Source organism: Manacus vitellinus, unplaced genomic scaffold (assembly GCF_001715985.3).
Source record: "Manacus vitellinus isolate BGI_N305 unplaced genomic scaffold, ASM171598v3 scaffold_6_pilon, whole genome shotgun sequence".
Taxonomy (NCBI): domain Eukaryota; kingdom Metazoa; phylum Chordata; class Aves; order Passeriformes; family Pipridae; genus Manacus; species Manacus vitellinus.
This window is the reverse complement of record NW_021940750.1, coordinates 5,174,225-5,191,573: the sequence shown is the minus strand read 5'-3', so window position 1 is coordinate 5,191,573 and position 17,349 is coordinate 5,174,225. Positions and strand designations below refer to the sequence as shown.

At 46.5% G+C, this 17,349-nt stretch overlaps 1 protein-coding gene across 1 annotated transcript in view; it reads right to left on the bottom strand.

Moving 5' to 3' along the window:
* Positions 1–11,828: 11,828 nt before the first annotated feature.
* TYRO3 (TYRO3 protein tyrosine kinase) overlaps positions 11,829–17,349 on the bottom strand; it is a 43,627-nt gene continuing 38,106 nt past the window's right edge. The window contains exons 18-19 of the mRNA XM_008926561.3: positions 17,148–17,284; positions 11,829–14,276 (exon numbers count right to left, since the gene is read on the bottom strand). Of these exons, the coding sequence (XP_008924809.2) occupies positions 13,904–14,276; positions 17,148–17,284 (510 nt within the window). The 3' untranslated portion in view covers positions 11,829–13,903. The remainder of the gene's footprint in view (positions 14,277–17,147; positions 17,285–17,349) is intronic.

Sequence of the window (17,349 nt, the reverse complement as noted above, 5' to 3'; positions counted from 1 at the left end):
GGACAAGCGTGATTGTTGAACCCCCGCGGACTGCGCTCTCAGTAGTTTCCGAGTTACCTGGAAACTACCTGAGGTTATGTATGAGCTGCAAGAGTTAAATAAAGGCTGTGTGGCCCTCCAGCATGGGGATGTATTCACTAATACCTCTAAATTTAAAAGACCTGCGTGGCTCAGGTCAAAGGTGATTCTGGAGATTAGTATCTGGAAAGTCTATATTGGGCACACAGTGAAATAATTTAACAAATGTTGAAGTTAAAAAAAAAATATGTAAACAACACCTCCTGAGCTCTGGGCAGCATGGGCATGTACAGGTAGGTGAGCCTAGATGAATTAAATGGCAATTGTAACCAACTGAGGCTGTAACTATGTCAATGATGAAGGCCAGGCCTCTTGTGCGGTCTTGAAAAATAATTTCAGGTTGACTTGTAAAGGCAGATCAGATGGAATGGAACCTAATTAAAAATGTAGACAAAAGGGGATGGTAAACAGCACCATACTGTAGCCCTAGGTTGAAATTTCTGTGTTGGAGATCTTGGCTTCGAAAGGTGCTCAGTCATGGCAGCAATCAGCATTCCCCAGGCATGGTATTGCTACTGAGAACGTGTCACTATGGCTGGGGAGTCCACGAGGAATGTAAAAAGGGATGTGCCTAATTAGGCATAAATTTATACTTTTGTAAAATTAAACTTCCATTTGAATTGATCCTGATTTGAGTGGTTGGTTCCCAGATCACTGAGAAGCTAAAAAATATCATCTCTTACATCTTAGATAAGTATTTTGAGGACTCTATATACAAAGGTTACAAATGTATTAACCAGTGCATAATCTTTGTTGGGCTTTTTCAATCTTAGGGCCAAAGTTTGAAAGAGTTTGGGTGTCAGTGCAGAAGGCACTGGTGAGCCTAGGTCCCATCTTTTTGGAGTTCCTAAGCAGATGAAGAGATGGTTTCTTTGAAATTCCTGTTACTATAAGGGATGTGTGCCCAATTCCCAGTTAACAGGCCAAGCAGAGAAAACACCACACAAATAAAATTTACCGTTTGACACTAAATGTGATGATGCTGCAAACCCAGGAAAGGATAAAGAAGTAATGCCAAAGCAATCAAAGATGCTGGAGCTTTGGACAGATGAAAAATAACACATGGAGGGGAAGTAGGTCATTGATAATTTCTCAGGGGGAAAAGACACTTTGACTGGAGCACTGGAGCAGTTTTAAAGGAAACCTGATGGTGTTTGTGAATATCACAGAAATGAGCCAGCTGCGTGATACAGCTTAAATAAATAAATAAATTGATAAGATGTTGTTTTGGTCTCTAAGTGCAAAAACCATCCTTTACCTAGGAGAAGCAGATCTCATGACTACTCTGCTACATAAATTCCTATGCAAATCAGATTTGGAAATCTTAATTTTGAAAATGTGCATGTCATTTGAAGATATGCAGAGATACCCTTATTACATGGTGAGATTTTGCAGAAAAATTATTCTGTTTGTCGGCTACTCTTTGGAGTTTTTTTGGGTTTTTTTAAGGCTGAGTATTGTTCATTAGAGATTCAGGGAGCTTAAATAAGTGAAGAAAAGAATAATCCTCCTATCCCACTCCTTTCCTTTCTGAATAAAATATTTTAAAAGGGAAACTGGAGGAAGAACAGTCAGTACCTGTTCTTCCATGGGCGTGTTTGCCCAGGGACCACACTGCTCTTCTACAACATCAGTTTACCCAGAGACTCCCACTTGCTATCCCACTTCTCTCCACTCTCCTGTTCACAGACTGTTCACTGTGGGCCTCCCCCCTTCACGGTAAGTCAAACAACCCCAACCTTTTCAGTTCTTCCATCCCCACCCATCCTAGTAAGAGTGATAAAATGGGCCTGTAAATCCAATATGAGTGTTCCTATTTAGGAGCATATTTAGGAAATAAAGGTTTTAGAAAACTGAGCAGAACAGGCACATCCTTTTATAGGAAGAAATTATACAGGTTTTGAGTGGGCTGAGCTCGTGGGAGGAAGGAAGTGTGATACAAAGAGAAAGGGTGGTGCTAAATCTGGTCTATACTGAAGGCTGGCATTTTATTGCCAAACTCATTACCTGCTGTGTTTGTTCCTGATGACTGCAGAATTCAAACCCCGATAAATAAATTTTGTTCTTCCAATAATAATATCCATTTATAATTAGTCAAAATGTAAAAATAATTACATTTAAACAACCATAATTATATTTAACAACCACCACCACCCTTCTGTTTGAAGTATGTTATTTAAATGCTTTAATCAATCATTCAAAGTCTGCAAAATGTCAGGACTAAGGATGCAACTTCCTGGGCACTGAGTGAGTCAGGATCATATGAAGAAAATAATGTGTAAATTTTTCATTAATTCAGCATTAGACACATGGGAGCCAGATAAAGATTGCTGAGATAATTGTGAAGCTGGCATTTACTAGCTTCCTAGCGTGAATTTTGCATCCCAAATAAGGACTTTCTTATCTGAATACATGGAAAGGGTTCATTGATGATTGTTGCTTTCTAAGAGTTTCCCTAATGTTCTTTTTGTTGGAAAAAGTTTAATAAAGATCAGTTGTCTTGGTTACACTTGGAGCCACTGCTATTGTCCATCCTCTTCACAATTTAAGCCTGAACCTTCCCTTTATAACCAGCACCAGAGCTGCAAAGGTAGTAGTGTAATTGTATATCAAGAAATTTTCTTCTTTCCAAAGCCTGAGGCCAGGAATCAGGCACTGGGGCTGGAGAGGTAAGGTTGGGAGAAAAGCCTGTCCATGTTTTCTTAAGTTATTCTACAAGGAAAAATGGCAGGCAAAGTATAAGGCCTGCCCCTAGCTTTATTGCTTGTTTTATTTCTCACATGTGATAAAGCCCTGCAAGAACTAACTGAGGTCTCCAGACTCCAGTCTCCCCACTTGCAGCCTTCTTTCCTGTGTCTTTCTGGTCAGTGATGGTGAGGCCTCCTCTATCTCTAGACACAAGTGGGAGTCTGTGCTTCCAAGTCTGGGCTCCTGGTCTCTCCTTTACAGAAGACTGCAAGGTGGCCAAGTCCTCTTCTCTACGGGGATTTTCTTGTCCCAGCTTCCCTCCACAGGGACCAGGGACAGTTGTGACCTCTGAATTCCCAAACCATTGCCCTCCTCAGCCCAAAGAAAGCAGGGCTGAAACAGGGATGCACTTCAGCCCCTCATCCTCAATCTTTTTACAAGGAGACCTGGGGCAGCACCCGCAGCAAGGGAGCTGCTGGCTCCGGCGCGTCTCTCTGCAGTTTGCTCCGGGCACGGTATTTAAAGGCAGAAACCTCCTGGGAATGCATCAGTGATGAGACGCTGCGACTTGGCTTCCCTGCTGTGGGCAAGTTCCTAAAGGGCACAAGCTACCTTTGGGATCTGGCCAAAGACCATCGCTCCCCGGAGGGAGCAGCCCCGGCCATGCCGGCAGAGCTCTCCCAGCCTCGCTGTCTCTCCCAGCTGCTTTGTTCGCCGCAGGTTTGGCTCTTGTGCTGCCACGAGCCTTGCCGAGGCCAGACTTTTTTCCTTCCTTTTCCCCATCCGAAGGGACCGCAGCCTAACAAACCCTTCGCTGCCCGAATACTCAACCCCACCGTGCCCAGGCCTTGGGCTGCCTCTTCCCCGCGGTGACGGGCGATCCCAGACGCGAGGGGTTAAACCCTTCCCCGACCAAAGCTCCAAGGACGGCGGCTGCCGGCGCAGCTCCCGGGGGCAGTTCGCTATAGCAGCGGCATCGACCCGAGTCCCGTTAATAAACGGGGGCGGGGGCTGGGGGACAAACCTGCCTTAAGTGTGCTGGGAGGGGGGCGCGGGGCTGCGCTCGGCCCCGGCCTCCGCAGGGTCCCCCGGGCGGGCGAGCGGATGGCGGGCGCGGTGCCTCCATCCAGCGCGGCCCAGGGCTCCTCCGCCACAGCGCACAAGCCGCGGGAACCCAAACGACAGTCGCTCGCGATCCACGGGAGCGGGAGCTGCCCTGGAGCCCCGGCAGGAAGCACCAGCTGCGAACCCCTTGCACGCCTCTGCCAGCAGCACTGCGAAAGAAGCTGCAGCGTGGAGGCACCCGATGCCAGTGCTCCTGCCTGACCTTTCCGACAGCGCCCAAGACGCTTGCTGGCTCCTAGAATTATTTTCCTTTAAGCTGGAGGTGCTGGTGATTTCTCAGATATGAGGAGATAGTAGTTCTCATGCTGCAACATCCTCATTTCAAGCAGCTTTGAGAGCCCCAAACGATATTAAAGATCTAACAGACAGACTCTATCCGTGCCCTGCAGCCTCTCCCGATGCAAGGAGACATGAAGCAGGCACAGCTCATCCCTCCTGCAAGGAGCAGAGCTCTGCCCCTGCAGCCCAGGCTGCCACTGGCACACTGGGGCCAAGGTTTTGGCCCTTCCCCAAAGCAGGAGGCCTACCCTGGGGCTAACAGGGAGGACAAAAAGGGAAGAGAGCAGAGTAGGGGAAAGGGAATGGTACATTCCTTAGAGGGGAAGCAGTGGGGGCACAGGTTTGCTGGATGGGTTGGAAACCATTTTCAGACCACTGCAGACTATCTAGAGGCTTCCACACATTTGCAAAATTTTTGCCCTTCTGAAGGGTGTCTGAGTGGACAACAACAGGCAAGGAGAGCCCAAGGCATCAGCTGTCCCACTTGTGTGTGGGGGCACCCTCTCACCTTCCCTGTCTTCCAGCCTCAGAAGTGCTGCCCTGACAGAGCTAAGCAGCAAGATGGGCAGTTTTGCCACCCAGAGCAACTCGTTGTCCTAAGCACTTGTCTGCTACCCATGTCCTCCTCTGAGGCTAACACAAAGGAAAAATAAATCTCCTGAGGCAGACAAGCAACCCAGACAGGCAACCCAGGTACCTGGCAGCAGAGCACCAGCCCTCACAGTCTGGCCTGAGGCAAGGAAACTTGCTCAAAAGCTACAGCTTCATTAGGGAACAATGCAGGCAGAGCATGCTTGAAGGCCAAAGCAGTTGGCATTAGCAACCCACCGCTTATGCTGTACCCATTTGGGGCAGGGATGGTTACCTCAGTCAAGCTCCTCACTAGGCCTGGGAACTGGCAGCCCTTGGGCAGCTTGTGAGCAGTAGGTGCATTCCCACAGCCCATGTCCCAGCAAGGCTTCAGCCAAAACTCCCCAATGCAGGGTGATGAGGTACTGTCAGGACAGTACATTCACTATGAATGCAGCATCCTTATCTAAAGCAAGGACATGCTAAGGTGTCCACTTAAAGCCAATAATGTTATGTACATATTATGTATTTCACTGAAATGCATCAAGAGAAACTACAAAAATGGCACAGGCAAGGCAATCATCGAACACACAAAGCACTTTCTTCATAGATGCTGCTGATAAACAATGTAACCACATCACAAAACTGCATAAGCAGCCCAGGGAGCAAACAAGCAACGAACTCTGTACAGACCGAGAGCTGGCACTTGAAGGTGTTTCTGCATCTCTCCCAAGCCTTCTTCACAGGGCAGCTCACCAACTGTACACCCAGAAATCTCATCAGGTTTTGCACACTGAATGTCAATGCAAAGCAAAAATTTCTAGTTCGGGGCCCAATTTTAGTTGCTTCCTGCAGTTTTGCAGGAGGCACAGAATTAAAGTCTGGCCAAGAAAAATCTCCGAACTGTTAGACTGCATGGAGCCAGAGAACTGAATTTTCTCTCCCTCAGCAATCTACTACTCCCTCTCGCCAGCTGAATCACATTAAAATATACATTCAGAAACATAACCAAGATTACTCTTGACTGTTCACCAGCAAGGCCACTAAGCAGAGTAGAGCGCTCAGGCTGTCTGAGCCTGCTGCATTAGACTCACAGGACAGTTCAGTGGCATGGTGGCAAAGGTCCTAAATTTGTCAACAAGGTGAAGGATCCAGCTGGGCATGCACAGTATCCTCGTGGGTGGCAGTGCTGCCAGAGATCAGGGGCTGCTGCAAGCCAGGCAGGATGGCTGCTCTCTATCCTATATGGGTTAAGGACAGGAAGGAGAGTGTGGTTGAAGAGAGGTATTGAAATTGCATTTGTGAGATGCAAAATAGGATTTCATGGCTGAGCAGGCAGGCAGGCTGGAATGAGAGCTGCGAGGGAAACAGGACCTTCTGGGAAGGCTTTCTCCTATAGACCTACAGGTCATTAAAAATTACTGTCTTCAGCTTTCTAAAGGGCCTACATTAGCTGCCTTTATGGACGTACTTCTGAAGATCATAAACAATGAGCGTGAGGGATTTTAAAAATCAAGACAAAGTCTACTGTCAGATGACTTCCTAGAGCAGCTCCAATTCCTGCTGTAGGAGAGAAGAGTGGCATTTCTGAGACACAGAAATGTCATACTACAGAGGACAAAATGTCCCCAACTGGCACATTATCCCACCACTGCCGTTTCTGAGCTTTCCTGGCTCTCTGCTGAAGCAGACACCACCGGCTTGCTGGCCAGCCCACTGCAGCTGGCCCTGGGGATGCAAAACTGAACTGATCGCCAAACTTCCTCAGGATAAAAGCTTGCTCACTTCAGGCTGCCCTCGGGCTTTTCTGTGCATCTGGTATCTTAGGAGAGATCCCATCACCAGTGCCTGCACAGCCATCTCGGCTCCTGTTTCCAGCATCCTCCCTGCAAGCAAGGTTGCAAGTGGGAAGAATCCGTGGTAACAGTCACCCATGGTCTGTGGGTTCATCTGCACTGACGGAAAGGCGTGTTGTGCCCTCCCACCACACTGTTGTATGTTGCCTTGTTTTCACCTGTGATAGCAGGTCCAGGAAAAGAGTTGTGGGGGAAACAGAGATGCACCTCACCCTGCTACTGCACAGCAGGACCACAGAAAGCCTTGTCTTCTTTAGGATTTTACACACATTCTCACTACTCTTGAGCTGAGAACATATTTTTCTTTATTTGCCAATCTCAGTGTCAGAGATGCTCTGTTGCCCAGAGAATTTGTAAGATATTTACTGAGAAAATAAATCCATTCATTTTTTTCTTATGAAAGTTTAGAGCCTTGCTGGAAAAGTACAGATTTTCTTCGTTCACAGATTTCTGATAAACAGGCAAGCTGTAAAGCACAGTGTTGAATTCTTGCCAGCCTTGTGACGGCATCATCCCCTGGACTTCCGTGAGCTGCTGCGCAGTGCCCCTGCTGTGAGATCAGCATCAGGGCTCAGCAGTGCTAAATAATGCTTCAGCAGCTGAACAGGCACAAGGAAGAAAACCAACGTCATCCCAGCAGACCATCTTTACCCAGAAGAGGTCAGGGCATGGCATATAGGCAGACTGGGTGTATTTTCAGATTACAGACTACATCCTTCTCTCAGTTGTGTTTCTTTCATGCTGGAAAACCAAGTTGCAATGATCTTGGTGCCTTTCAGACTGATTTACACTCACATGATCAATGGGCGGTTCAGATCTGTGGTGCAGGAGGCCTCTGGGATGAGGTCTTTTCCACTGAGACGATGGTTGAGTGCATGAGCATAAATCCCCAAATAACATCCCCATGGGCCAACTGCGTCTTCAGTTCCAGGTCCCTACCTACAGCTTGACAGAGCTCAGCACACTGGCAATATTTCCTAGAGTATATTAAGAGAAAAAACTGAGAAATATCAAGCCATGTTTATTTCTGCTATAAATAAATAAATTCAGTTACTCTCATTTGGATCCTTGCCTGATGAAGCCTGGAGACAACATTGGCCTGCTGGCAGGGCAGCAGCCCTGAGCAATTTCAACGGTGATCCAGAGAGACTTCATCAATAGGTGGAAAATATGGGAAAGAATTCACATAGTGAGCCCAATTGTTGCCTCAGGTACAGCCCAGCATATCAGCTTCAATGAAAGTGCAGTGGCGTAATTGGGAGTGTTGGCAGACAAGCTGGAGTGAATCAGACAGGGGGGAGGGAGTGTGAGAAGTCACCGGCTGTTTGCTCTGCCAGAGATTTCCACCCCCACAGCAGTGCTGGTAGAAACATGTGCCTTTGCTTCATGCTTTTCTGTGCATCATCTATCTTCACTACCTTCAGCAGCAGCAGCACCAGCACTGCTGGCCCCAGCCGCTGGGACCCCCAATTTTAGCAGAGAGAGAACAAATACTGGGAAGAGGAGTCTTAAACTGCCTCAGCTGTGTGCTGAGTGAAGGCCAAGCCTCGAAGTTTGGATTTGACACAGTTTTTTTCACTTAGCAGGGGTTCTGGCAACAGCTAAGTGCCTGCTTTGTTCTGGGGCATGATTTGGGTCCCCTGTATAAGCCCCAGCTCTGCATCTTCTTTTGTCCTTACACCCTGCAGCTTGGGTACAAGGTTCATGGTGACCAAGAGGTTGTTAAACCTCAGTCCCTCCTCGCAGGCCCAGCCACATGTCTGCACAGTATTTCTGCTCCTCTTTGTGTATCTTTGTGTAAGAGGAGAGATACTATAGATAAATAATACCAGGAATCATATTAATTAGGTCTGAACCTTACCTGATGTTGGGGAGGCATGCTGCTTTACATCACCTAGCATTGTGAATCTTGGGAATTTTTATCTTCTTTTAAGATAATTTAAAAAGAAGAAACAATGAGAGGCAGCAGGGAGTGACCAAAGGGCTTTCTGCTCTTGCTAGCACCGTGTTGCACAAGCAAAAGTGGCTCTTGCGGAGGCATTCATTGGCAGAATAGAAGTGAAGAGGCAGCAGCAGTCTCCCACGCAGCTCGGCTAATGACAGGGTAGCAGCAAGGATCGTTGTCTTATATATTAATTAAGAAAGCAGCAACCTTTTGAATTTGCAGCACTAACTGCCACATTGCAGTGTACAGAGTGTGCTTCTCTCCAGTGACCCATTTCTTTCAGCTCCCCATTTTTTTCACCTTTACTGGCATTGTATATTTATTATACTCCCAATTAGATCACTTATGCATGCAAGCCCTCTTTCCTCATCACAAATTCCTGCTTCCTCACACTGCAGGCTGGCAAGAGCCAGCTCCTATAGAGACTATTCTGGAAACTAGTCCAGTTCCATAAAACCTATACTGAACTGAGCAAAGCTTAAAACAACAAGTGCCATTTATTTCCTGGGGTCACACATTTCTTCCAGTTCTATTTTAAGCCAGTGAAAAGAAACTGGAAGCCAGTGAAAAAAAGCTACGTAGATACTTTCTGTGCTGCTTAAATACCTGCCTTCTAATTTCAGTCCTACTTGTCATATATGACCAAAATATGTTCCATTTCACCTAACTGCATTTGGGAATGAGTTGGCTTGGCATGCCTCAAGCTGGAGGATCCACAGAGTAATTAGTAAATGAGGAGTTGATCATCTTTGTTTTTGTTGCTAGACCTTAGTGCAGTGACTGAGGTCTTATTCATACTGACGTCGAGTTCCTTTTATATGACAAACGCAATCAAAACCCATGTCCATCGGTCCTTTCTGTTCCTGGACTAAGTAACTGATTTTTAGCTCTGTTTCCCATGGTAACAAGGCTCTCTGATCACCAGCTGCACGTGTTGGCCCTAACAGCTTTTGAATCCACTGATTTATTTCAGCCAAATGCAATGGCAAGATTGAGGTCTGAAGGATAATTTTCTACAAGTTTTCTGAAAACAGGCTGCATGTTGCAGACTCTATAGTGCCACATCGGTACCTTCACTGCAGATGGAAATTCAATGAGCTCGTATTGGACACCAGAGACTCCACCAAGGGAAAAAGTCTTATAAGTACCTTAACCAGGGGCAAGCTTCGCCCACAGTTTGCAATCACCCATGGGATGTAAATCCACATGAATCCAGTGTTTGTAGAACAATTTGCTATTTCAAGGAGCACAACAGGTGTGAAATAAAATTCGGACTGTGTGTTGAGGGTCCCTCACAGAAATCCCCGGTAAAAAATATGAGGACTTGCAAAACTTGGTGGTTGCTGCGCATCAGGGGAGAATGAATACTGCCAGCCATGTACAGAATGTAAATCAGGAAAATATCGATGTGCAAATATTGTTCCTTTCTCTGGTCAGCCAGACTCAAATGTTTATTCAAAATTAATTGCATTTCACTTCAAGAGAGTGTTTTTTATGGAGTCAAGAGTTTAACACTTCCCTCCAAACACAGGTCAAGAAGGAAGGTGGCTGGTCCCAGGGTAGCTGTGTATGAGCTCCAAGGTATATCCATGCACTGCTAGCATCTGCTGAGCTAGCATCAGCCTTGAACGCTTTCAGCAATTCTCCACACTGATTAGGTACTGGATCAGGCTGGAGTATCCCCATATCTGCAGGCTGAGCTGCCAGCACAGCACACAGTCTAGGGCCCATCAGTCAGCCTTGGCACTGGAGCCGACAGGGGTATGTCTCCTCGTGCATTTACTACTCCTACACAGCAGAGATGGTACTGTGAGCTTCTGGTGTGCTCTTGCTAAGCACTGTGGGATCACGCTGCCTCACAACTGAGTCGGTAACTGCCCCAAGTGGCTTAAGCCTCTGTGAAAAAGAGGGAGACCATATCCCATCCTCAGGGAGATGTGGATGGAGGAGGAGTGTGGTCAGGCTTACCTGTATGGGAGAGAAGTTGCTTCAGCATAAACAAGCGCTGTCCCTTGGCCATCTCACTGCAATGGATGGGACAAGGGCTGCTGCTTGGGAGGATGGGAGGGACTGCACTGTTGTACTAGGGTGATGGAAAAAAAGGGTGGCTGGGGGGGAAACACATTGTTTAATTTGTGCCAGGCTGGTTCCTAAATCAGAACTGTTAGGCTGAAGCTTCCCTGGGGTCAGGATCACAGCACTGTCTCCAAGCAGACGAAGGGCCAGGCCAGCTGTGTACAGCCTCTTTGTGATTTAAGAGCAACACGTTGCAGGGCACTTGGGCTGGACCAGAGCATCTCATCCTTTAACAAAACACACAGCCAGTCGCCACCTCAGACCCTTGCCTGGTCCCAGCTGAGGCAATGCCTTCTCTATTCTGGGATTTCATATATAAAATTGCACATCTCTGCCTTCTGACTCCCTTGTTTTTTGTCTTGACAGCTTGTCCCATCTGTCTCCATTTTAAAATCTCCTACCCTCCCTCTTTTCTCACTAGCTCTTCTTCTGGTGTCACTTCTCCTATCCACAACAGCTTCATTTGTACCTGGTCTGTCCAAGTTTGTGTGTGAAAGGATTAAATCATTGTTTGAAACAAATCCAAGGGACATCACTAGGCACTGGAATCTTAAAATATTAACAATATCAGCCTCTTAGTGCTTTGGAAGTCATTTTTCCTGCATTGCAGATGGGGGGTGAGCACTAGTACCATTTACCATCACTCTTCCTCTCTGCACGAGTTGCAGGTAGAGGGTGTGCAGCGTGTTGTTTGCTGATGAAGAATAAAAGCATGAGGTACACCTTTTCTTCTCGGTGAGCTGGAAATCCAGAGTTCTGTTATGTTGTGCTTGGAACATTTGACTCAGCAGCTGAATTCTACCCACTGCCTCCAAACCTCTCTTCCGCTGAGAGCACTGCCAGTAGTTGGATGGGTGCACACAACAGTTTTCAAGGAGGAACTGACACAGAGATTTTGTATTCCCAGGTGGGATGCAGCATGTCCCACTATGGGCTTCTCCCCAGGTTCCTGCACAGCAGTGGCTGCAGAGTCTGTCTCTTTGTGGAATCACCAGCCCGTGCCCATCAGATTTTGGCCTTCGCAGTCTCAAGGTTGGAGCAATGCAGAGTAACTGTCATCCGGGGAGGCCAAACGTCCTCTGCCTCCAAGAGGTAGCCCAATCATTCTTGGTGAAGGGAAAAAGATGGCTTTCAGCTGGGCTGACATTTGCTGTGGCCCCATACAGTTAGTGAGCATTACACAAGCTTTGCCACACATAAGAGGCTGGGACTCAAACACAATACATGTTTTATTATTAAAAAATGCATAAAAACTAAAGACATGCTTCCCAGAGTTAGAGTCTATATGTACATCTGCGCTTCCCAGGCAGTTGCAGGGAGCTTAGTCTTCTGCCCTCACTGCAAACATGCACTGCACAGGTGTTTGTTACCCTTTGTTAGGTGTTCTTACCTGCATTTACAGCATTCCAGCCAAATGAAGAGAAAACCCTATACTGCCTGGGGTGTAAGATGGTGCAGTTTGTATCTGTGACTGAGAAACCATACTGAACTTTTAGAGACACCTGTAGGACATCTCTGTTCAGTAGCAAACTACAGAAAGGACCCATGCCCAGGTAGCAGGCTGAAATTCCCCTTCCCTAGGAAGAGTTCTCACTAAGGGCTGAAACTGGACCTGAATTTCGTAGTTAGATCCCAAACTTACAACAGGCAAATACTGGGCATCAAAGGATTGAGTGTTCTGATATCAAATGTGCAATCTCTTTGGACTTATTGGTCCCACCTTTGCCAACTCAGCAAATGCTGATGTTTGTGGTATTCGTATCTGAGGAAGTGCAATGTGGAATCCTAAGTCTTGTGATACTGCTGAGTTTTCAGCGCAGTGAAAATAAAAGAAATTAAGATCTAGCAAATATTTAGGATAAGTAGAGCAAGATGTAACTGCACTTCCTTGCTGGGAACCACTGCACAAAACAAAGGCTGATTTACAGTAAAATATTAAATTATTAAAAACCACACAAGCATTTGCAGTTACAGTGAGTCAGACATGCTGATTGGAAAACAAAACGAAACCCAAAGAGCAAAACCATTAATTTTGCCCTGACTGGAAGGCTGCAGTGATACTAGTCTATGTTTTATGTGACTTTTACAGCATACCAGAAAACCTCCTAACTAGGAAGGCCAGTGGTTCTCAAGCTTTTTCATCATGAGGCCTCTCTCTTCAGAGATTTCCCAGTTCATCTCTTCCCCCAACTCACACATCTTCTCAAAGCTGATTTCACACCGTCACTATAGCAGCTACAGTACTTGGTTATTTGAAGAAGTCACAGGACTAATACAGAGAATGATTAAACGAATCTGATTTTGAAGCAAATGCTGGAACCTGTTCCTGCTGAAACTGAAGCAAGTCTGCCATTCTGTATCTCAGCTGTCTCCTTCCCCTCCTGGAAGGCAGCACTTACCATTAATTGGCAGTGTTTCTCCATACTGCTGTTAAGTCCTCTCTACACTGTTTCCTTTCCATTCCTTTGAAGTTGGATTCTGTCCTCACATATGCCAGCTGCTCTCCCTCCCTTTGCATTTTAACGTGAGCTGCAAGTCTAGTCAGGCCTGAACTGGCATCAAACGGAAGAAAAAGAAAGACATAAAAAAGGTACATGGGATGAAGAGGAATGCTGGATTTTCATTTTTTTTTCTAATTTCCTTGCTAACCAAAACATCTGAAACTCCTAAAACAGCCCTGGATCAAGGAAGCGGCAAATGTCACTGCATAAAATAAGCCAGATGTTCAAATTCAGTGCTGGGTAGAAGCAGATATGCTGATCAGTTTGAGAACCACTGAGGTAGGCAACAAGTCTAGGCAGTACTGTTGAGTGAACACGAGGGGAATCTTGCCCTCTTGTCCTGAATGACAGGGTAAATACCCACTAGTGTTTTCAGAGGTATCAGTCCCGAAGTCATGCAGCCAGGATTGAAGACACCATCTACACAAGAGCAAGCACTGACTGAACAGAAGGTGTATTCAGTTCTGCTCCAACATTCAGTGCGAAGGAGCAGAGCACAGACTCTGACTGCCACCTTAGCTCTGAACTCCCTTCAGCAGGATGTGGTCAATCTGTAACTCTACTGCCCCTCTCCCCCAAATCCAAGGGGTTGTTGGGGTTGCAGTTCTTCCAAGCCGTTTGCCACTGCAGCCCACATAGGTGGTGAAAGCTACAAAAGCTGCCCAAGAGCTCTGGCCAGTTCTGTTCAAAGCCGTTCCAGATCCAGCATCAGAGCCCCAGGCGACATGGCATCGTGCTGCACAAAACCAGTCCCAGGAAAGTAGAATGTCACTGCTATGTACAGGCTAACAACTTTTCCCTCCTGTCTCTAGCTCATACAGCAGACTTTTGTCCTCCCCTTCCTGCCCATCTGGATGCCTTTCACCCTCAGCATCATCTCCAAGGCACAAGGGGGTCATGATGTAGCGATAGTCACTTGTGACAGCAGCAGCTGCCCCAGCAACAGTCTCTTCAGCATCCATATTTCCAAAGGAGGCGTGCAGGGCAGGGTCACTTGCAGATGCCTCTTCGTCCTTCCCAATGTTGACATAGAGAGGATCTAGACTGGAAGAGAGTGTGGACATCCTCCCGCGAATCATTTCCAGCTGGGACCGAAGCACTCCAAAGCTAGGGCGTAGTTTGGGCTCAGGATGCCAACATCTACACATGAGATCGTAGCTGCAAAATAGAGGAAGACAAGAGCCCTGAGAAGCAGAGCAGCCATGCCCTGCACCTCTGAACAGGGGTTTTGGGCAGTGCAGCTTAAAAAAGCACAGATGCTTTTCCCAAAACCTATCAGCTTTGGCCTTGCACAGGCGATACAGCACGTGGATGGTCATTATGGATCTAATTTCTTGTTCCTTCCCATTTTCAAAGGCATTAGCACTCCGGTCAAAATAGTTATTTAGACAGTATCAAAACCCCCAAAAGTCCTGTCAAAGCATGCTGAATTTCTTGGTAAAACTCTTGTTTTGCTGTCTCTAGGGAGCTAAAATAGGATGGTGTGACATCACCTAGTAATAGCTTCTGAATTTATTCACAAAAAGTGTCCTCTCAACCTCTGCCACATCTGAAACCATCCCTTCAATTTCTAGTTCAAGAGCAGATAAATCACAAGAAGAAAACCAATACTGAACTGTGGTAGGCACAAGTTATGTCCAGAGTGTTCACACTGTGTTAACTCAGCACTCCTGGAATAACTGAGGTGTGCTGCAGTTTCTGCCTGACAGGTTGTCAGCAGGACTGGAAAAAAGCACATGGGTTTTGTTTAGAGGACTGTTAAAGAATGGACAACAGCTTCACTGCTGGAAGAGGGATGCTGAAATGGCCTTTCCACTACAAAGGCACCACCCCTATGCAGAAGATTTGTTCAGTGCCTAAGGCCCCATCCTGCACCGTTTCTCCCTTTTCCTGTGAGCCACCTCAGCTCTGGTTGAATAAGGGCCAGCATGAGGAGACACCATGGGCTCCTATGGCCTGTGCTTGGGCAAGGGGAGAGAAGCTCTGCTCCCCTGTAGCTGCTTTCCCAGCTCAGTGTCTGTGCTGGCTGGCCTCCCACTGGCCAGGCCTCTGGCTGGAGCATGGCCAGAGCCATTGTCCTCCTCCTCTTTGTGCATCATCCACAACAGTGACAGCTGCATTCCTATGGCGTTATTGTTGCCAGTTTTGCAGGGAACAGTAACAAAGCACAGTGCTGGCACTGAAAAACACTGCATACAAATGAACCTCAGTTAAACTTGTAAATGGAAAAAATCTGATATGGCCTTTACTGGGAAATAAAGCATTTAATGATGGGATTTATTTTACTTTTTCTGTTCCTTGCTTACTATCAGATTTACAAGACTGTTTTTGATCTCACACTACTTTTACAGAAAGCTTCTATGGTTCAGTTCCCTTAATCCTGATTAATCCTTCACAAACAGTAGAAATAATTCTAAACGCTCCAGATAAAACAGAAACTTCCTATTCTATGGCACCAAATTAAACACTTTCTTTTCCCCTCGCTGTCAATCAGCAGAAATTCGTTTGAAAGAAAGGTAGGAAACTACTGGCTGTACTGAATCAGCTCCAAAACTCCATTTCCCCAGTACCCTACTTGTGACCACATCCAGTAGCAATCCTTGGGGAAAGCACGTAAGATGAAGGTGGGTGTGTAATGAGATCTTTATGGTATATTCTCTCAGATCTCTATAACCTGTAGCTCAAGGGCCTTGCAAAATGGTGGTTGTACCTTTTCAGTAGTTTTTGATGGATTTTACTCCAATGCCTACCTAGTAGTTTTTTGAATCTCTTCTCTACTTTCTGCATCTATAATATCCTATAGCCACAAGCTCCACAACTTGGAATCAAAGCTACTCACGGCAGTAAAGATGTAGACACGTAATGAATTTAAGCAGTGATATAACAATGTTTTCATTGAAACTCAGTAACAGTTAAAATGAACTGCTGAGAAGATAAAAGTGTACAGCTTTAGTAACAAGAGTACAGATTATTCCCCATGTGGAAAAAAAGGAAAAGGAGAAAGAAACCATATGAAATAATCTACCATCAAAGCAGGAGGAAAGAGGAACAACAGAGGACTTCATGTTGCCCATTTTACATACAAGGAATTGCCTGAAAGGACCACTAAAGTCAGTGCTCACAGTTATGTCTTGCTTTGGGCACAACACAGAGAAAACAGACTTGCTTGGGCCCTCAGTGAAATGATTTCACGTTGTCCAGACAAGGCAAGCTTTTACCCTGGGATAAGTTATGGTAACACTCCCTGAGGGATCTCAGCCCCACACATTGAGTCCAGGAAGCTCCAGCCACCACCCATGGAGCAAGGGTTCCTGAGCAAACATTTCACATAACCTGCTACCCAAGAATGGTGCTTTGGTTGCAGGACTAAGGCAGGAGCATACGCTGCAGCATGTGGCTGCCTGATGCCCTGAGGACTATCTGAGTCCTTTCTGTAAGCTTGTAAATGTCTGAAACCAGTATCTGCAAGATTGTCCTGGTTTTGTTTCCACCTGTAATTTACAGTGGGACATTGACCTACAGAACTTTAGATTCACCTATCTGCTCCCTTCTCTTTCAACCTGCTATTTCTGAGAGTAGTAGATCCAGTTTTGAAGACTGAGCCAAGCTTTGAAAGACGCATGCAGGCCCCTGCCTCTGCAACCCAGTTTCCTCATAGTCTTGCTAGACTGCCTTCTGTTCAGCCTTCAGGGTGTGCCATGAAACTCATCCCGTTGCTCAGATGTTGGCCTGAGAAGGCAGGGAGTAGTTTCTACATAAGTTATATACTTCCCACAAAGCCAAGAGCTGCTAATGTTGACACCGTTCAAACCCTTGAGCCAAGTTAGCTGCTTGTGTAGTTACCACAGGATCCTGGGAGCTCTGCCAGCAGAGAATATCTGGTAGCTAACCCAGAGACTTTCTAGTGAATGCCTCTGTGTACTAGAAAGTGGATGGATTCAGATCAGCATTCCAGCTAGCTGCCTCTGTTTCCTTCCAGTGAGCCAAACTTCTCAAGAAATCAAGTCACCAGGGTGAGGAAGTACTCACACATCTTCCAGGCACTCCGGCGGCTGTTTCAGCCTGTTCCCACTGATGAGGTAGTTGTAGATTTCTGCATTCTCAATGCCAGCATAAGGGGTTTGCCCTCTGGTCACAATCTCCCACATGGTCACCCCGAATGCCCACTGAAAGAGAACAGCACAGAGAACAAGTGTACAGACAGTTCCCTGCTCGCGGGGGTGGGGTTTCA